Genomic DNA, 16996 nt, shown 5'->3' on the forward strand with positions numbered 1-16996 from the left:
CTTTGACACGCTTATATGCATAGTGTCTTTTTCTATATACAATTTTAATTATCGTTTACGCAATAGAGAAGCTCGAAATGAAGCCAGATTCGATATTGCATCGTTTGTTCTCCCTCTCTCTTTCTCTCTCTCTCTTTCTCTGATCGTTAATTGGTACAAGTTCACGCGAATAACCACCATTAATTAATCACACCGAGCAATCTTCTTAAATACAGTGAGTAAACAATTCGATAAAAGTATAGAAATTGACCCATGTGCACGTGACTTGAAACCTCGTTATAAGGAAGCCACTCATCGTCACGCGACAAATACTACTATACATGAAAGAGAGTGCATGTCCTTTCGAATATAGGATATCTCTATATATACTGGGTAATTCGAATGGAACGAGAGATTTCTTTTGGAAATTGATATTTATGCGATCAGAGTTAATATCGTTTCAATCCCATATAATCTTCGTTATTCGCAAACAGAAAACATGCACCGATTGCAGTATTTGAGAAATCATTCAAATGAATTAACTACACGAATTATGGAATGATAATTTAGTTACAATATTAATTTTATTAACACCATTCTGAAATACACAAAAGATGTGTTAAATATATTGATACCTGTTAGCGATTGTAGTAATAACTACGTAATTATATTACATAATTATATTATGTATTGTTTATATGGGTAGGATTCTAAAAATAATGATTTTGAGGTTTAAGAAAAAATGTCTATTATTTGACGTCAAGAGACGATAGATGTCATGATTCTTTACTGAAACGAGAATCTTCCGCTATTGGCTTAATCTTATTGTACTAAAAAATTAAATGTATCTTATCAATATATTTTTAAGATTGTGTGAACATACAACTTTGTTATTATACGCGATAATCGATAAAAAAATTAAGATCCAAGTATCTTTCTTGTATTTTTGTATTTTCAATGATGATTGTATTCAACTTTCTAAGAAGAACAGTATATAAACAAAAGCAGAAAAAGTTGAATCTTACAATTGGAACAGACGTGTAAAATAAAACAAGAGTAAAATTAGCAGTAATAAATATATCAGTGCATGCAATGTACCTATTTATTTCCAAGAAAGCTACCGTGTGTATATGCATTGTAAAAAAGAATTGATTATCATGGATTATTTATGAATTATTTAGATTTATAGAGAGTATCTGTATTATAAAAAAAGATAATCATGCTTATTTTTATAGATATTATCCGAATTATCTACTTTAAATACATTGTTTTCTTACTGACGTTTTCTCGAACTTAAGCAAATCAATGATTATTATAATAGTTATATTATTTCGTTTAAAGTAATTTATTTAATTCAGTTGTTACGTAAATCTAAAATACCGTGAAACTCGGGAAAAAGTAATGTAAAAGTTATCCGTGCAAGAAAAAAGTTACATTGTTTTCCAGCCACCGGGTATATTTAGTGGCATTAATTCGACTTCATTGGCGCGAGCCGCGCGCGCTCGCGCCTACGTGACATGTATCTCGCCTCGCCAGCACGTGACTGCCACGTGGTGAGAGCATGTGCGATGTGCTCGCGCACACGTAAACAATACATTTCGTGCCCCACGCAAAACATTGACAAACGGAGACGCATTGCACGTGGTGTGACTCGCATGCGTGAGAAACTGAATACACATCTCTAACATATCTGACATATGTAATAAAGGCAGTTCGCCATCCCAATATACCCCATATTTTTCGCATTGTACATTTAGACTCGTAAATCTCTCTCGCGTAAGATCACAGTGTGAATTTTGTTAGAATGCATTGGAGTGAAGACAGTGAAAGAAGCTTGTGATAGCTTTTTTCCTTCCCACATATCAATTATCTTTTTGAGATCTTGATCTCAATTAATCGAGACATTATACATTAATATTCCTTATTTGATGTTTGATTTTTTGATCGTATTAAATTTTTAGAAGCTTTTGCTGTCAAAAGTCTAAAAAGTCTTTCAAATGGAAATAGCTTTTAATGCGATTATTTATTTTTCTTATTTCTAAAACTAAAATTATAAATTTTTATTGTGTTGTTAATATTAATATTTCTAATTCTTCATAACTTCTAAAGATTCATCTAATAATTAAGAACTATAATGATTAAGAATATTTAATTTTAAAAAATAATTAAATTTTAAAAAATTTTAGATTTTTGTATTTTTTTTGTAATTAAAATGTTAAGAGTGTCGCAAGTGTCTTTTCGCTCTTATCTTGATTTTGCGAATCGTCTACGTATATAATCCACATATGCTTATATTTAGTAACATTGTTCTTATCGCAAGTGTAATAAGAATGTTTATGCAATATGTGAAAAAGGCTCTATCTGGTCATGGTACAATAATAATTCTTATGGTAGATGTCCTAAATCCAGTCTCAATAATAAAATATCTAAATATCACATACGTCCACATGATACTTCTCAATGAGCGTGTAAATGTCATACACATACATATACCAATTATTTCAGTATACAAATAATTAAATAAATACTTTGTATCTATATTTCGGAATCTTTAAATTTTAAATTTTAATTAGTTATTGTTAGATCTTTCGATAAACATGATCTAAATAAATAAACATAAATTAAAAAAAATTTTGATTGCAAGTTGATCAAAGAATTGTCATTAAAAGTTTTCTTCATTTACACCTTCTTTATTTTTTGCATTTTAGCAGTTTCCTTTTTCTTGGTAATCCAAGGAAAAGAAAAAAAATGTGTAACAAAAAAGCTACAATTCTAGATTGTATAATAATAATAATAACAACGTACCACAAATAATTTTGGTCAGTATGTTGAGCAGACTGGATCGTCATCGTACTCCTTTTGTGATTATGCTAATGTCTGCGAATCCGATCGTGCTCAGGGAAAAAATCATCGTCAGTATTTGTCTCTGCGACAACGTTACCGATGTCACCATCTTTGTGTCATTCTGCCGGAATGTTCAAGGATTTGCTGCAATCGAGCAGCGGCCGTCTTCGCAGTGCAACATCAAGGACCTGTTTTTCTACAACAAAAAGAGGTGATAAACTCGTGCATAATAACCGTATATGTTTCCAAGAAAAAAAATACATAATCAATTAAAAAAAGAGCTTTTATATTCAGTGCATATTAGGAAAAATTATGAAATAAAATATAATGAGGAGCTAGAGAAGCAGGAATATAAAAAAAATAATAAAGAGAATAAATTATAATAATACATATACAATTAGTCACTATATTTTATATTTAAGACTAATTTTCTATTGCGCGGACTTACTATATTTATAACTCTAATAGGTATTATAATTTATTGAACTTTATATTTTTCCATGATTTATTATTATATGTAAATTTCATCATTTTTTCAATTAAACTTTTTGCGTTTGTGATTTTTAAAATCGACTTGTATATATTTAAAATTTCCGTTTGTATTGCCTCTATATCTTGTTTAATTTTATTATATCTTGTTAAATTTCTTTATACTTTTATATTATTTTAAAAAATTATGAGGTATTTTTTATTTCTTTGTAATATTATTTGAAAATTTACGAAAACAAATGTGACTTGGATGAGATGCGAGTCTGCTGCTGTCATAAATTTTTTTCCAAGATTATATTTATACAATCAGTTAAGAATTTGCGTGACGTTTTACGCGTTGTGGCATATAAAATTTGAGATCCCATTTCTTATGCAATCATGTGCAAATGTTGAGAAAATAAAGATATGCAACTAATGGACGACTAAAACTAAATGATTATAATCGATTACAGTTCTAGTCTATTTATATCGCACGCATTTCTCTGCACGTGTCAAGTACAGAGAAAAGTCAAAAAGCACACATGATACAAATAATCAGTCATATGCTTGTGATAAAAAATGTTTAATCGATAAATAATGGACGCGTCTCAAACAAATAACTGTCCCAGTAAAATATCACTGAAGTGAAGAGACTTAATGAAATGTGCGTGATTTATTACGTGTCGCGTTACGATATAAACTATGTCGTGTTACTCTAATTTATTCTGTTCGACAACAACTTGGTTTAACATATAGCTAAATGTCGCTAAATAATGAACGAAGGAAATATTCTATGACAGATACAGTCAAAACAAATAAAATCTCAAAGCCATCTAGTCATATTTGCGGCTTATAGTTATTTAAAAATAATTATTGCATTACAAGAGAAATGTTAATCGTATTTTCTTGAAATTTTATTTATTCATTGTAATTCTGCTTATTATCATAACTACTATGAAAGAAAATAAGTATATATTCTTACATGTAATGGTGTGAATAATCTTAAGTAGATATTTAATTAGCAGTATTATTCGTAGAGAACGCTTATTAAACTTTGTGCGTTGTATTCACTTCCAAAGGAGAATAAGAAATATAAAGATAGTGGCGCACGAGCCAAATAGTGAATTATGATGCCCTCTGTAAATTGTTTACTGTACTGTTTAGCGTAAACAGTCGGTAAAATAAATAATTAATAGAAAAAAAAAATAATTCAATATAAAGGCGTAAGATTAAGACAAATAGCTAGTTAATTAATTTTGCGTTGAGCGCCGCTAACGAATCCGCCGAATGAGACCCACGGAGCGGGTACTCCGAGAGTTTCGCGCGTAAAGCTCGAATCGATGACGTATAGGTATCGAAGATTGCGATCGCTTTAAATAAGGCAACCGATAGGCCAGGAGATAGATCGCTTAGGCAGGAGCTTGCGCGATAAGGATTATCAATGACGTGTTGATCGGTCATTGGCGAGCGCCCGATATCTCGATTACGTGGCACCGATTAGAATAAAAGCATAAAAGAAAGGAGCGGAGACTCTGGTGAGAGAAGTCTTCGGGTCACTTGTAGTTGTACAAGTCTTCAGAAAATTAAACTGTGGAATTAGTGAGCAAATACGAGTGACCTTATTGAAAGAATCCTTCACCTGAGTTCCCGATAGTTACCGGTAAAGTTTCCTACAAAGGATAAACCTTAAAAAAAAGGGACCCACCTTCTATGACCTTGACCTTACATATGGTGTCAAGGTCTTGACTCTAAATAACATCCAAAAGGTTTTAACCGTCGGTCGTTGCTTATTAAAAAGTTATAAACAAAAAAATTTTTGCAAATTATATATAATTTTTGGTACCATATACAATTCAGAAAGCGTATTCTTAACGTATCTATTTATTTTATTTATTCAATTCATTTACATAATCACGTTTACTTATGATAATATCAACAGTCAACATCAGTCATAATAATATAAATTTTCTCTTGAAATGATCGCTTTAGTTATTGTGAGTTTCCTGTTGTGTTGTACGTCTTAATAAAATATTCTCTACATTCTATACATTCGTTCCGCAGTCTACCTTAGACTTTTGAAGTATATACGTATGTGTAGTACGTATTGTATTACGGGGCAGTAAGTAAATAAATCTATTATAAAAATAAGTATGATTAGCAAATTCAATGTATTACATTTAAATAAATAGATCATCTATTAAAAATACGCTTCATTAAATGAATACATGATGTGAGAAAATTATATCTTATTTATGAAACTTTTTTTAATAATAACTTTTTTTGTAAACAACCACCGACGCCTAAAACCTTTTGGATGTTACTTAGGGTCATGGCCTTGACAACATATGCCAAGGTCAAGGTCGTAGGAGTTGGATCTCCTTTTCTTAAGGTTTATCAGAAAATAATACGAGCGTAATACTTTTTCTTTGTTGAAATAAAATATACAATTGTTTCTGTTTTCCAAGAATAAATTTCTGATCTCTGAAAAAATTGATATTATTACAAAATAATACCCCGTATAAGCAATAAATATATATATATATGTATATATAATAAACTATTGTATAATCTTTATCGATTTTTATTCTTTATTGATTGCTTAGTTTTTAACAATTTCTCTCGAATTTTTACATTTCTCTTAGAGTTAATCCGATATAGAGAAAAAAATATGTCGTGCATTTGACTTGCATTCACGTGTTCGCAGTTCTCCACGTGAATACGATAAGTCGGGCAAATGCTACACGTGAGTGAGCCGATTAGGGGCTTCGATCAACTAGTATTGCTCGTTAAATCTGATTAAAACAATGTCAAAGGGATAGCGTCGCTTTTAAAGTCAGATCCGTGCATGGCAATGCCATTCGCTGTCGAAACGTACGTCGCGAATGATGGATTTTACACAACTAAGACTGTATCAAATACTCTTCTCGATTTTGAGGCCGCTCGTATCGGAATCGGCGATTAATCACAACGTCGTCGTGGATGAGGAGGAGGAAGGAGTGTGATCAAAATATTTTTTTACATAAAAATTAAAAATTATGTGTATCTTTCGCAACGCAATTATAAATTATAATAAATCCGATTTTAAATACGTAATAATAAATATTGGAGTATCTTTCTGTTCGAGTGACTGAAAATAGATATTAAAAATATATGAGATCGTTGAATAAAAATTCGAAAGTATCTAAACATTAATGGATCTGGCTCTAAAAGTAAAAGTTTAATGTTTAAATAAAAATAAATATTAAATTAAATTTCGAATAATATAATTAATACAATTTGATAGTCGCTCTAATTAAATATAATCAAATTTATTCTATCATACAAAAGAAGAAATTCCAAAAATGGAGTATGTTAATTATTTTATAACATCACTCAATGGATCATTATCCCATACGTCGAATGTGTTGGATAATTTTGAGGATACAAAGTGTGGAAAATTACTGCAAACTAAATTTCATGTAAGACTCCGATAACCTCTAGTTATATGAAAAAATGTCACAGATAACTAAGTAAAAAAAATTATATAAAGTTAACTTACATGCGTTAATATTATTTTATTTGCAGCATGATAATGAGATACAGGAAAATGGAATACCGGATGATGATGACGCGACAGGCGATCATGAGAAATGTTACTATGCCAATTGTAACCCTTCGGTGTGGATGAGGAGCTGCGAAGAGGAAGTGATCGAACCACTCCGATCGAGCGAAATCACTGGTAGCATCCCCAAGTGGTTGACAGGCACCCTGTTGCGGAATGGTCCGGGTAATCTGAAAGTGGGCGAATACTGTTACCAGCATCTATTCGACAGTTCTGCCCTGTTGCATAAGTGCGCTTTATATAAAAATATCACACAGTAACTTCGCGGATAAACGATAATTTTTATTAATATACGAATCAATTCCACAGATTTCGTATCGCAAACGGAAACATCACCTATCAACGACGGTTCGTTCAAACCGAAGTATATAAACGAAACATGACTGCTCAGAGGATAGTATTCACCGAGTTCGGTACTTGCGCGACGCCAGATCCTTGTCACAGTATTTTTCGCAGGTGAAAAAGAGAGAGAAAGTGAGACAAGATAATTGTGATTAAAACATAAATATCACGCTTAGTTCGAAGAGACAATTATATATTAATCTCTCGCGCGGTGCTTTACATAAATTATGTTTTTTCTTTTTTTTGTTATTATAAAACTTTTCTTTTAATTTTATAGGGTAGCCGCCGTGTTCAAATCAAATGATGAAGTATCGGACAATTCCATGATCTCGGTGTATCCCTTCGGTGATGAATATTACACATTCGCGGAAGCACCAGTGATGCACAGAATTGATCCTAAGACTTTAGAAACAACGGGCAGGGTATAAATATTCAAATGTTTTTTATATTAATTTTACAAATTACTTCTAATATTGTGCTAATAAAATAAAATAATTTTTTTTTAAGCTATTTTCTTCTGCTTGCAGATAAACGTGTCGAAATATGTTAACATCGTAAATCATACCTCACATCCTCATGTTATGGCCGACGGTACGATTTATAATGTAGGAATGAGTATAACGCCATTTGGACCTCAATACAATGTCGTATGTTTCCATCCTAATCGCGTGACTATTGGTAAGATATTTTTTATATAAGTAAGTGGAGATCAGCAATTTCTGAAAAAAAAAAGATTTATAAAGTTAATTGCAACCAAAATCATTAATTAAAAGTAGAAAAATTAATTTTATATTTGAGAAAATTGTATATGTTTCGATTTCTTTTCTTATTTATTAGAAAAAGAAATAGATTGAAGGGAGACATTATTGCTAAATTGAATGTTCAAATTATGTAATTTGAATTCAATTTTTATGACTCTTTAGATGATTCTGGAGAGAAGAGAGAACAGTCCATGTTCGATCAAGCAACGATCGTGGCCAGTGTGCCGAGTAGATGGCTGCTGAATCCATCGTACATGCACACTTTTGGTATCACCGACAATTACTTTATTATCGTAGAACAACCGTTGGCGATCTCCTTCGTCGCAATGACGATTACTCATCTAAGAAAAGACCCGATGATAAATTGCTTCAAGTGGCACGAAAATGAAAGCGTACGTTTTCACATATATTAATAAAAAAATCGTTAATTAAATTACGTAATTATCAGTAAAAAAAATTAAACTATATTTAATTTCGGTTATCAGACGCTCATTCATGTTATCTCGAGGGCAACGGGTCAACTAATGAGAACTTTCGTCGCGGAGACATTTTTTTACCTTCACGTCATTAATCAGTTCGAGACCCTCGATAGGGAGTACGTTGTGCTCGACATATGCTGTTATCGGGATCCGAAGATGTTGGAGTACATGTATATTGATGCAATGAAGGTAAGGGTTTGCAAATTTTCCGCGAGCGATTTACATAAAGCTGATGATTTTTAAATAACCCTCTGCTATTAATTAATTAGAATATGCACAAAGACGCCGACTTTGCAAGACTGTTTCGCGCCAGGCCATTGCGTTTCGTTCTTCCGATGAAGGAACTGCATCCTGATACACCATCGGAATATAATCTCATTACGATTAAAACGGTGCATCAGAACTTACAGTTCGATACAATCAATATCGATTACAATACGGACCTCGAGGTCATAGATGATACGAACAATGTCAAGTATAATGAAAAATCCAGATACTGGCAAGATGAGCACAGAAGTGCTCTGCAGAAGAAGCCGGCTGCTCACCTGCTTCTTGATGGCAAGATCTTCGTAAAGCCGGAGCTTCTCTGCGATGTCGGTTGCGAGACTCCACGAATAAACACGGATTCTCACCTCGGTAAAGAGTATCGATATTTTTACGCCATCTCCTGCGACATGCATCTGGACAATCCCGGAACGGTTAGTATATAAAAAATCAAATTTTTTAATTATACTGCGTTGAATGTACTTTTTTATACAATTGAGCGCGATACAGAGATGTGCGAAACATATATTTTTATTCAGTATAAATAACAGTAATTTGATTTATAGCTGATCAAGGTCGATACTTTCCGAAAAACCAAGATAATGTGGAAGGAAAAGGGTGTTTATCCTAGCGAACCAATTTTCGTACCGAATCCGAACGGAAAGGTAATAAGTTTTATTTGAACGAAAAAAAATAAAAGTAGTTCGATTATTTTATCTTTACTTTCTCTGTCTAGGACGAGGATGACGGTGTGGTTGTAAGCTCTATCGTGTGGGCGGAAAAGGAGACTCGGGTTGGTCTGTTAATTTTGGATGCTGTGACATTTAGGGAAATTGCGAGAGCTACTTTTGATACGCCTGGACCAGTTCCTAAATGCTTGCACGGTTGGTTCAATCTGGACAAGTAATCGAGTGTAAAAAGACTGTCGGTTAAACATATACAATGTTGTTTAATCAAAATACTCTTTCGGTAAATGATCAAAGAGCGGTATAAGTATGGCAAAATTGCCTCCGAAAATAAGATCTAACATAGTGCCTTTATAATGAACGAATGTGTCGTGCAATGTTTCACCTTCCCAGATCTTCTTGTTACGAAGGTGAGTTTGGAAAATTAAAATATTTTATATCTCAAGATCGGTTATAAATAATTGAATACAAAAAATATGCATAAAGAGAGAGACATCAAAGGAACATTATATATTTTATCAGATATCTATATAGTAAGCTAGTGCATAAGAAAATAAAGATTTTTTTAAAGATTTTTTAATATATAGAGAATTTTTTTTGAGTGACCCTCTTGAAAAAGATTGAGAATAATCTTTGTTTTATTCTACTTATATGAAAAACTGGCCAATTAACTCGATCTAATAGAAAGTTAAAAAAAATAAAAATAGCAATTTGGCCTATGTTTTGTTATTTTTAAATCAAACAAGTTATTTAATTAATTATTATTTTTACATGAAAAATATAACATTTTGTACTATAACAAAAACTACCTATTAAAATTACATTTATTATTATAACATGAGTGTTTACATATAAAATATATTTACATAAAAAATAATTAAAATATATTTATATAAAAAATAATCAAAATAAGTTTTAATTTCTATTTTTCAATGTTTTTTTTATTATCATAATTTATAACACTAGTAATATTTTCACCACAAAACATTTTAGATAATATTTCTACTGGTTTCAAAATTATGGACAAAAAACCGTCTATAAATAAATATGATATATAATATACAATATATAATAATATACAATATATAATTGCAGTGATATGAGAACAACCTAAGGTTGCCATTTGCACAATCGTAAGTGTACTATTTAATTCCTCTATAAGTATTGCAATTTGGAATTCAATATAGCAGCGACAACTTTTTCTATTAATATATTATATATGACATCATCAAACTTCCATTTTGATGATATGTAATTAGTGTTTTTTTCAAATATTTTATATATACTCGAAATATCATCCTTCTGTTATCATTTCTGTTAAATATGTACTGAGAAAATTCATATAAATCAGTAAATAAAATTTTGAAATATTTTTTAGGTAATTTCGTAAAATCTATGAAATCGGATACAGTTATAGATTTAGTTACAGATTTTATTTACAAAAAATCGCTTGAGAAAGTTGGTTTAGACCAGTAAATAAAAATTTGAGATCTTTTTCAGATCATTCCGAAAAATTTTTAAAATCTGTATCCGGGTTAATAGATCTTTTGATAAATTTTTATTTAATGGTTTATAACAACTTTCTCAAGCGATTTTTATGAAATGAAATCTGTAACTGAATCTATAAATGTATCTGATTTTATAACTTTTGCGGAATTGTCTAGAAAAGATCTCAAAATTTTATTTATTGATTTATACCAACTTTCTCACGCAGTATCATATTTAGCAAAAATAATAACAGAAAGATGATATTCCGAATATAAAATATTTGAAAAAAACACCATCATCAAAATAAAAGTTTGATCACGTCATATTAATAGAAAAAGTTATCGCTGCTATATTGAATATATTCCAAATTGCAATACTATTGGAAAGATAATATTTCGAATATGAAATACCTATTTGAAAAAAACACTAACCACATTATAAAAATAAAAATTCGATCACGTCATATTAATAGAAAAAATTATCGCTGTTCGTTATTATATTGAATATATTCCAAATTGCAATAACTTACAAAGGAATTAAACAATATACATGCGATTATGAATTACAACCTTAATTGTTCTCATATTGTTGTAATTATGTATTATTTATTAGATGATCGTTTTTTTTCGAATTTTGAAATCAACAAAAATATTATCTAAAATGTTTTGTAGCAAAAATATTAATGCTGTTATAAATGATAATAGCAAAAAAACATTGCAAAATAGAAATTAATACTTTTGTTATTTTTTATATATAAATACCTATGTAAATATTCCTGTAATTATAATACTACTCGGAGAAAATTTTATATTAAAAGTTACTATGGTATGTAGTAACTGTGGACCATTAAGATCATTCTAAGTTAAAATGCTATATAAAACTGTAAAAATTGACGTAATTGACGTAATATGGTACCATTTGACGTAATATGTACCATAGTAATTTTTAATATAAAATTTTCTCCGTGTAAATGTAATTTTAATATGTAGTTTTTGTTATAGTATAAAATGTTATATTTTTTATGTAAAAATAATAATTAATCAAATAATTTATTTGATTAAAGAATAACAAAACATGTAAGTTGTTATTTTCATTTTTTTAATCTGTTCTACCAAATCGAACCAGTTGATCATTTTTTTACATAAATAAAATAAAACAAGATTTATTCTCAATTTTTTTCAAGAGAGTCACTCAAATAGTTTGTTATATATATATATAATATTTCTTTGACGTTTCCCTTTATGCATATTTTTTCATGCATTTATCTGTAATCGATCGTAAGATATAAAAAATTTTAATTTTCCAAACTCACCTCCGTAACGAGGAGATTTGGAAAACTGAAATATTGCATAACGCATTTGTTCCTTATAAGTTACTTCCAGCTACTATGTCGATCATCTTGGAGGACAATTTTGCCATACTTATTCCACTATATCCTTTATTATCATTATTAAAGTATTTAAAGTCGCGATGTAGCAAATTATTTTCATTTGTAAATATAATTATCTTTTTGAAATATGTATATATAAAATTGATGTCAAATGTAATGTTAATGTATATATATAATTTGGTGTCAAATATAATATTTATGTATGTAAAAAAAATTGTGTCGTAAATTGAAATAAAACGAATTATAATATCAAATTTATAATCGAATGTTATTCTGATATTATTCTATACTTATATTATTCTATACCTAGGCGAAACTCGCCCACATGTAATACTATCATATACACTTTGCAAGAACATTTCTTCTTTTGTTATTAATTTTTTAATATTAAAAAAAATGGAATCTGATATATGTACAATATTGTCGAACATATAGATATAATAAATTATTTAATGTCTTTTCACGATGCGCGTAGTGTATTTACAATGGCAAACAATGTCATTGTGACACAGTGTATAATGTGACGATGCGATGTAATGTATGTACTATCTAATGAGGTGAGAATTTTGTTCAGTGGAATGTAAGACATGCATTAAATATCGCCAAAATTAAATCTAGCTAAAATATAACAGTATTGTAAAAAGTAACAGATATCAATAAGATGACACATTGTCTCTACTGAGTAAAATTACTAGAATGGTAACTCTGCGACATACATAATAGTTTATCTAATTTCCTATTTGTGTCTGTCTAACAGCGAGTTACGAAAATATTCATTTTGATATACATGAAATATTAAAACTTGAGTTTATAAGGATACAATCTTTGCAAATTCCCTGTGAAAATTTGAAAGATATAATCTTACAAATTTTCACATGCTAATTGGATTATTAATAAGAAGTAAAACTCATTGCGCTTAATTTCCGCAAGTTGAATAGTTATATTCAACAAGAATAAATGCAAGTTAGAGAATTACTCTTAAAATCCAAGACAATTGAAAAACACTCATCTTGATTGCTTTTACATTATGTAAGTATCACGTAGAGAGTGAAAGAGAATTGTGTTGGTATTTTCTTGCCAAGTTTGATTTCTATAACACAGTAATTTCATCTTAAATAATATTAATTAACAAATACATTAATAAATAATAGTCTGGCACAACCATGGTCAGATAATTTCTAACAATAAGGGAGCATTGACATAAAATTCCTGAATAATCTTACATATAAAATCAACGTCGATTCGTAATATAAATTATGCATTTCGTGTCCCGGAGGAAAGTGCAGTGTCGCACTATGTTTGGCACTTCGAGTCACTTTCACTCTGCCGAGACTTTTGTGTTTGGAAAAAGAAAAGAAACTTACCTTACATAACAATAGATTTGTAATTCACAGCATATTCGTAAACTTATATTCTTAGTTCGAGTCTTCAACTAAGATAGGAAATTTAGCGAGTCCGAATATGACTCGTTGCAATTGACGTTTGACAAAATGCGCGATTCATTTATGTTGATTATAATTTAGCAAATATTTCGAGCACTTATCGCATATTGATAAAGTGACCGATTTTGTGCGCGTTCTCACATCATGTATGTAAGCGCGTACAAATTATCCTAATTATCTAAATATAATGGAAAAATAAATTCTCTCTCCACGATACGCTTTCCTATGTCAATCGTTCATCGAAAAATCGAATCTTAAATTTATTTGATAAAAATAATAATCTATTATAATCGCGAACGCGAACAACATGTCCTGCAATCATGTCACTTATTATTAGTTAATATCATTCGATATTGCATTAAAATAAAATTTAAAAATTTTAATACTCTCTCTAATATCTCGCACATTCGCATCTTTTCTTGGGACTTCTTCGATATTTTATTCATTTTACGTTTAAGTACGAGAGAGAAATGTTTAAGAATTGATATTGTTATACGATTGCGTGTAACTTCGAATCCATCGCGCGAATAATCACGAAAGGAAGAGAATAAGGATTAGTAAAACAGTAAAACTCGCGTTATTCAGGCCACGTGGTGGCTATCACAAAATTTTCACTTATCTCAGTTCGGCTTTTTTAAACTTTATCCACTTTCTCGCAGTCTACTGAGCCTATGGAGTTCATCGCGCTAATGTTTTTGTTACTCTCTGTATCCGTCTCGCTCTTTGCCAAGCTGGAAATCGACTCGGCAATATGCGACTCGGGATGCATCGGCAAAATCCCGGCGTTCGCGTCTTCGATAGACTTCCTCAGCTGGAAAATAAAGTTTTCATTAATTTTATAAATTTTATCAAATCTATTCGTCGACATTCTACAATCGAGCATTTTATAAATATTATTTATACTTAAATAAATCTCTATATACATACCTCCTTTAAGGCGACAACGCCGACCAATCTGCCAATAGCCGTTACGTAAGCGTGATTCACGCCGACCATGCTGAAAAGACTGTGAACTTTTAAAAGGGACGTTCTCTCAACTAGTTGAAAGGGAGCTGGATCAATGTGACATCTTGAGAAATCCACCTCTAGTGCCATCTCGGTCTCCTCCCATCGTTTTTGGTCCTCGGGCGACATGTCTATCACTCTTTCTCGAGGCTAGTTAACACATGAAAGACGTGCAAATCTTATCTGCAGGAAAAATAGTCAGAAATATTTGCTCACCAATTGTACTTTCTTCGATGTTGCCGGGCTTGGAGCCAACATGGGCGTATGTGGCGGCACATTGATAACTTCCTGGCTATCACTGCGTCTGGTACTACCTAGCTCCGGGTCGGGATCCACATCCTGCAACGTGGCGGATTTACGAAAGATCGCCTCGAACGCCAAGCGTATTCTGGAATAAATACGAATAATCATTAATAATAATTGACTATTGTTGACTGGATTAATATTTTACATCTACATATAATTTAAAAAATTAATTTTGCTAATATATTTAAAAAAATAAAATTTTATAAGAAGAGACACATGTCAAAATCAAAGTTTTTTTTTTTTATAAAACGCATATTAAAAGAGAGGAGGATATTAAATATATAAATTAATATAAATAAAATAATATAAAAAGAGAGCTATGCTTGCCTGCTTTCCGCGCCTGTAACAGTCGTATAGGGTGTCACAGCCGGACTAACTAACGGGCTGAATCCTTTTAGAGTGAAAGAATTCGTCTTCTTCAGGATCGATTTTTTCGGTTGCGAGCCGAATATTGGTGAATGGTACGTATGCTGAAAAAAAATGAAAATAGAAACCTATGTTAATTTCGAGGGGAGGTTAACGTGCGCGATAATAAAGAGGAACAACCGCAAAAGAACGCTAAAGACGACAATACGCGGTCTCAATCATTTATCAATTGACGTCAAAGTCAACTGAAGGAACGTGTGACTCACATGATCAGGACCGCCACCGTTGTTTGATGACATCGTTAGATCATTAACACTTTGTCGCTGCATCTTGAGAATGTCTGGTGCCGGGATGACCTCGAATCTCGAAGGCCTTCTCGTTCTCTCCTGCTCCCGCAATTGCCGTTCCATTTCTTCGCGCGCCCTTTCCTCTGCCTCCTTATGCCATTTTTGCGCGACCTAAATCACGTTAACAATAAAAATAAATATAACATAAAACGAAGAGTGTAAAATAAAAATTCACGTAATTCTTGATGTTGAAAATTACATTACCTGTAACCTTCGTTCGCGACCGATATGCTTCTCGATTAGCTTGATTAATTGTAATCTCTGAATCGATCCAAGCAGTATCATGGAGTCCGGATTATCCACTAACGGAAATCCGCGAAGTTTGCGATTCTCCTTCAGTATCTCCTTCAGTTTCTGATAGCTAATACCGTGCCATATGTATTTTACGTCTCGAATCATAAAATCTTCCACATAGACATTATACATTCCTACAATTAAAGATGATTTTTTTAAGGCTCGTGACTTTTATAATAAATTCGTAACAATTGTAGAATTACCTTATCAATCATTCCGAACTAAATGCTTTGCGAAATAATGGAATTAATATAATATTAATTAAGCGTATAATATTAATTTATTATTATTTATTAGATTATTAATTGAAAAAAGTTTTATTATTTATTAGTTGGAAGAAATTTGAAATAAATTGAATTAATTGAAAGTGAAAAAGAGAAGAGAGAGAGAGAGAGAGAGAGGAAGAAGTACCTGAACTGGATGGTAACAAATCGGGCAAGTAAGGCAACTTCTTGATAAGAATAATGCTGTCATATATACTAGGCTGTAAGAGCGCAGCGATAGCGTTACTGATTAGCACCGCTATCATTATAGGCACAATGTGAGTGATCTGACCGGTCATCTCGAAAATTATGACGCTGACGGATATCGTATGCGTCACCGCGCCAGAAAATGCAGCGGCACCCACCGTGGCATAACCACCTATATAATTCAAGTTTACGACACATTAAAAAGTAATGTTTATCTTAATTTTGCCTCTTCTTTTAAATCTGCTCAATTAAATTTGCTCAATATAAAAATTTATTAAGCCTGTAGTTTTTTAACAATTTTTAATTGCTATTTTCATTATGTTCGATATATTTCAGTAATACGATAATTTTTATTTCATATATTATATTTTAAATACATACATGTATGCGATCTATTTTTCTCTTTTTAATGCAAAAGAGAAAATAAATCTAAATATATAATAAATAATTATATGTTTAATTAA

General features: G+C 31.1%; 2 protein-coding genes across 13 annotated transcripts in view; one reads left to right on the plus strand and one right to left on the minus strand.

Moving 5' to 3' along the window:
* Positions 1 to 16996, minus strand: part of Clc-a (chloride channel protein 2) — a 49649-nt gene that overhangs the window by 7321 nt on the left and 25332 nt on the right. For 10 of the 12 annotated variants that reach the window (XM_072891745.1, XM_072891739.1, XM_072891748.1 and 7 more), the window contains 9 exons: positions 16474 to 16704; positions 15973 to 16196; positions 15688 to 15879; positions 15383 to 15525; positions 14966 to 15137; positions 14672 to 14899; positions 9020 to 14555; positions 4274 to 7953; positions 2785 to 3019 (listed from right to left, as the gene is read on the minus strand). In XM_072891745.1, the coding sequence (XP_072747846.1) occupies positions 14379 to 14555; positions 14672 to 14899; positions 14966 to 15137; positions 15383 to 15525; positions 15688 to 15879; positions 15973 to 16196; positions 16474 to 16704 (1367 nt within the window). In that variant the 3' untranslated portion in view covers positions 2785 to 3019; positions 4274 to 7953; positions 9020 to 14378. The remainder of the gene's footprint in view (positions 1 to 2784; positions 3020 to 4273; positions 7954 to 9019; positions 14556 to 14671; positions 14900 to 14965; positions 15138 to 15382; positions 15526 to 15687; positions 15880 to 15972; positions 16197 to 16473; positions 16705 to 16996) is intronic. The other 2 variants (XM_072891740.1, XM_072891738.1) reach the window with 2 other exon arrangements.
* On the plus strand, positions 6628 to 12556 carry Ninab (neither inactivation nor afterpotential B). The gene is made up of 10 exons (XM_072891765.1): positions 6628 to 6749; positions 6856 to 7121; positions 7202 to 7348; positions 7512 to 7656; positions 7762 to 7912; positions 8158 to 8387; positions 8481 to 8663; positions 8744 to 9172; positions 9305 to 9403; positions 9475 to 12556. The coding sequence occupies exons 1-10, from the start codon at positions 6633 to 6635 to the stop codon at positions 9643 to 9645; spliced, it is 1938 nt and encodes a 645-aa protein (XP_072747866.1). The 5' UTR covers positions 6628 to 6632; the 3' UTR covers positions 9646 to 12556.

Source organism: Anoplolepis gracilipes, chromosome 5, assembly GCF_047496725.1.
Source record: "Anoplolepis gracilipes chromosome 5, ASM4749672v1, whole genome shotgun sequence".
Lineage (NCBI taxonomy): Eukaryota > Metazoa > Arthropoda > Insecta > Hymenoptera > Formicidae > Anoplolepis > Anoplolepis gracilipes.

Excerpts from the sequence above, each read along its gene's own strand:
- Ninab (XM_072891765.1), top strand. The coding sequence starts at position 6,633 with ATGGAGTATGTTAATTATTTTATAACATCACTCAATGGATCATTATCC. Across the intron at positions 6,750-6,855 it reads TACTGCAAACTAAATTTCAT|CATGATAATGAGATACAGGA; the intron begins GTAAGACTCCGA and ends TTTTATTTGCAG. Across the intron at positions 9,404-9,474 it reads TACCGAATCCGAACGGAAAG|GACGAGGATGACGGTGTGGT; the intron begins GTAATAAGTTTT and ends TTCTCTGTCTAG.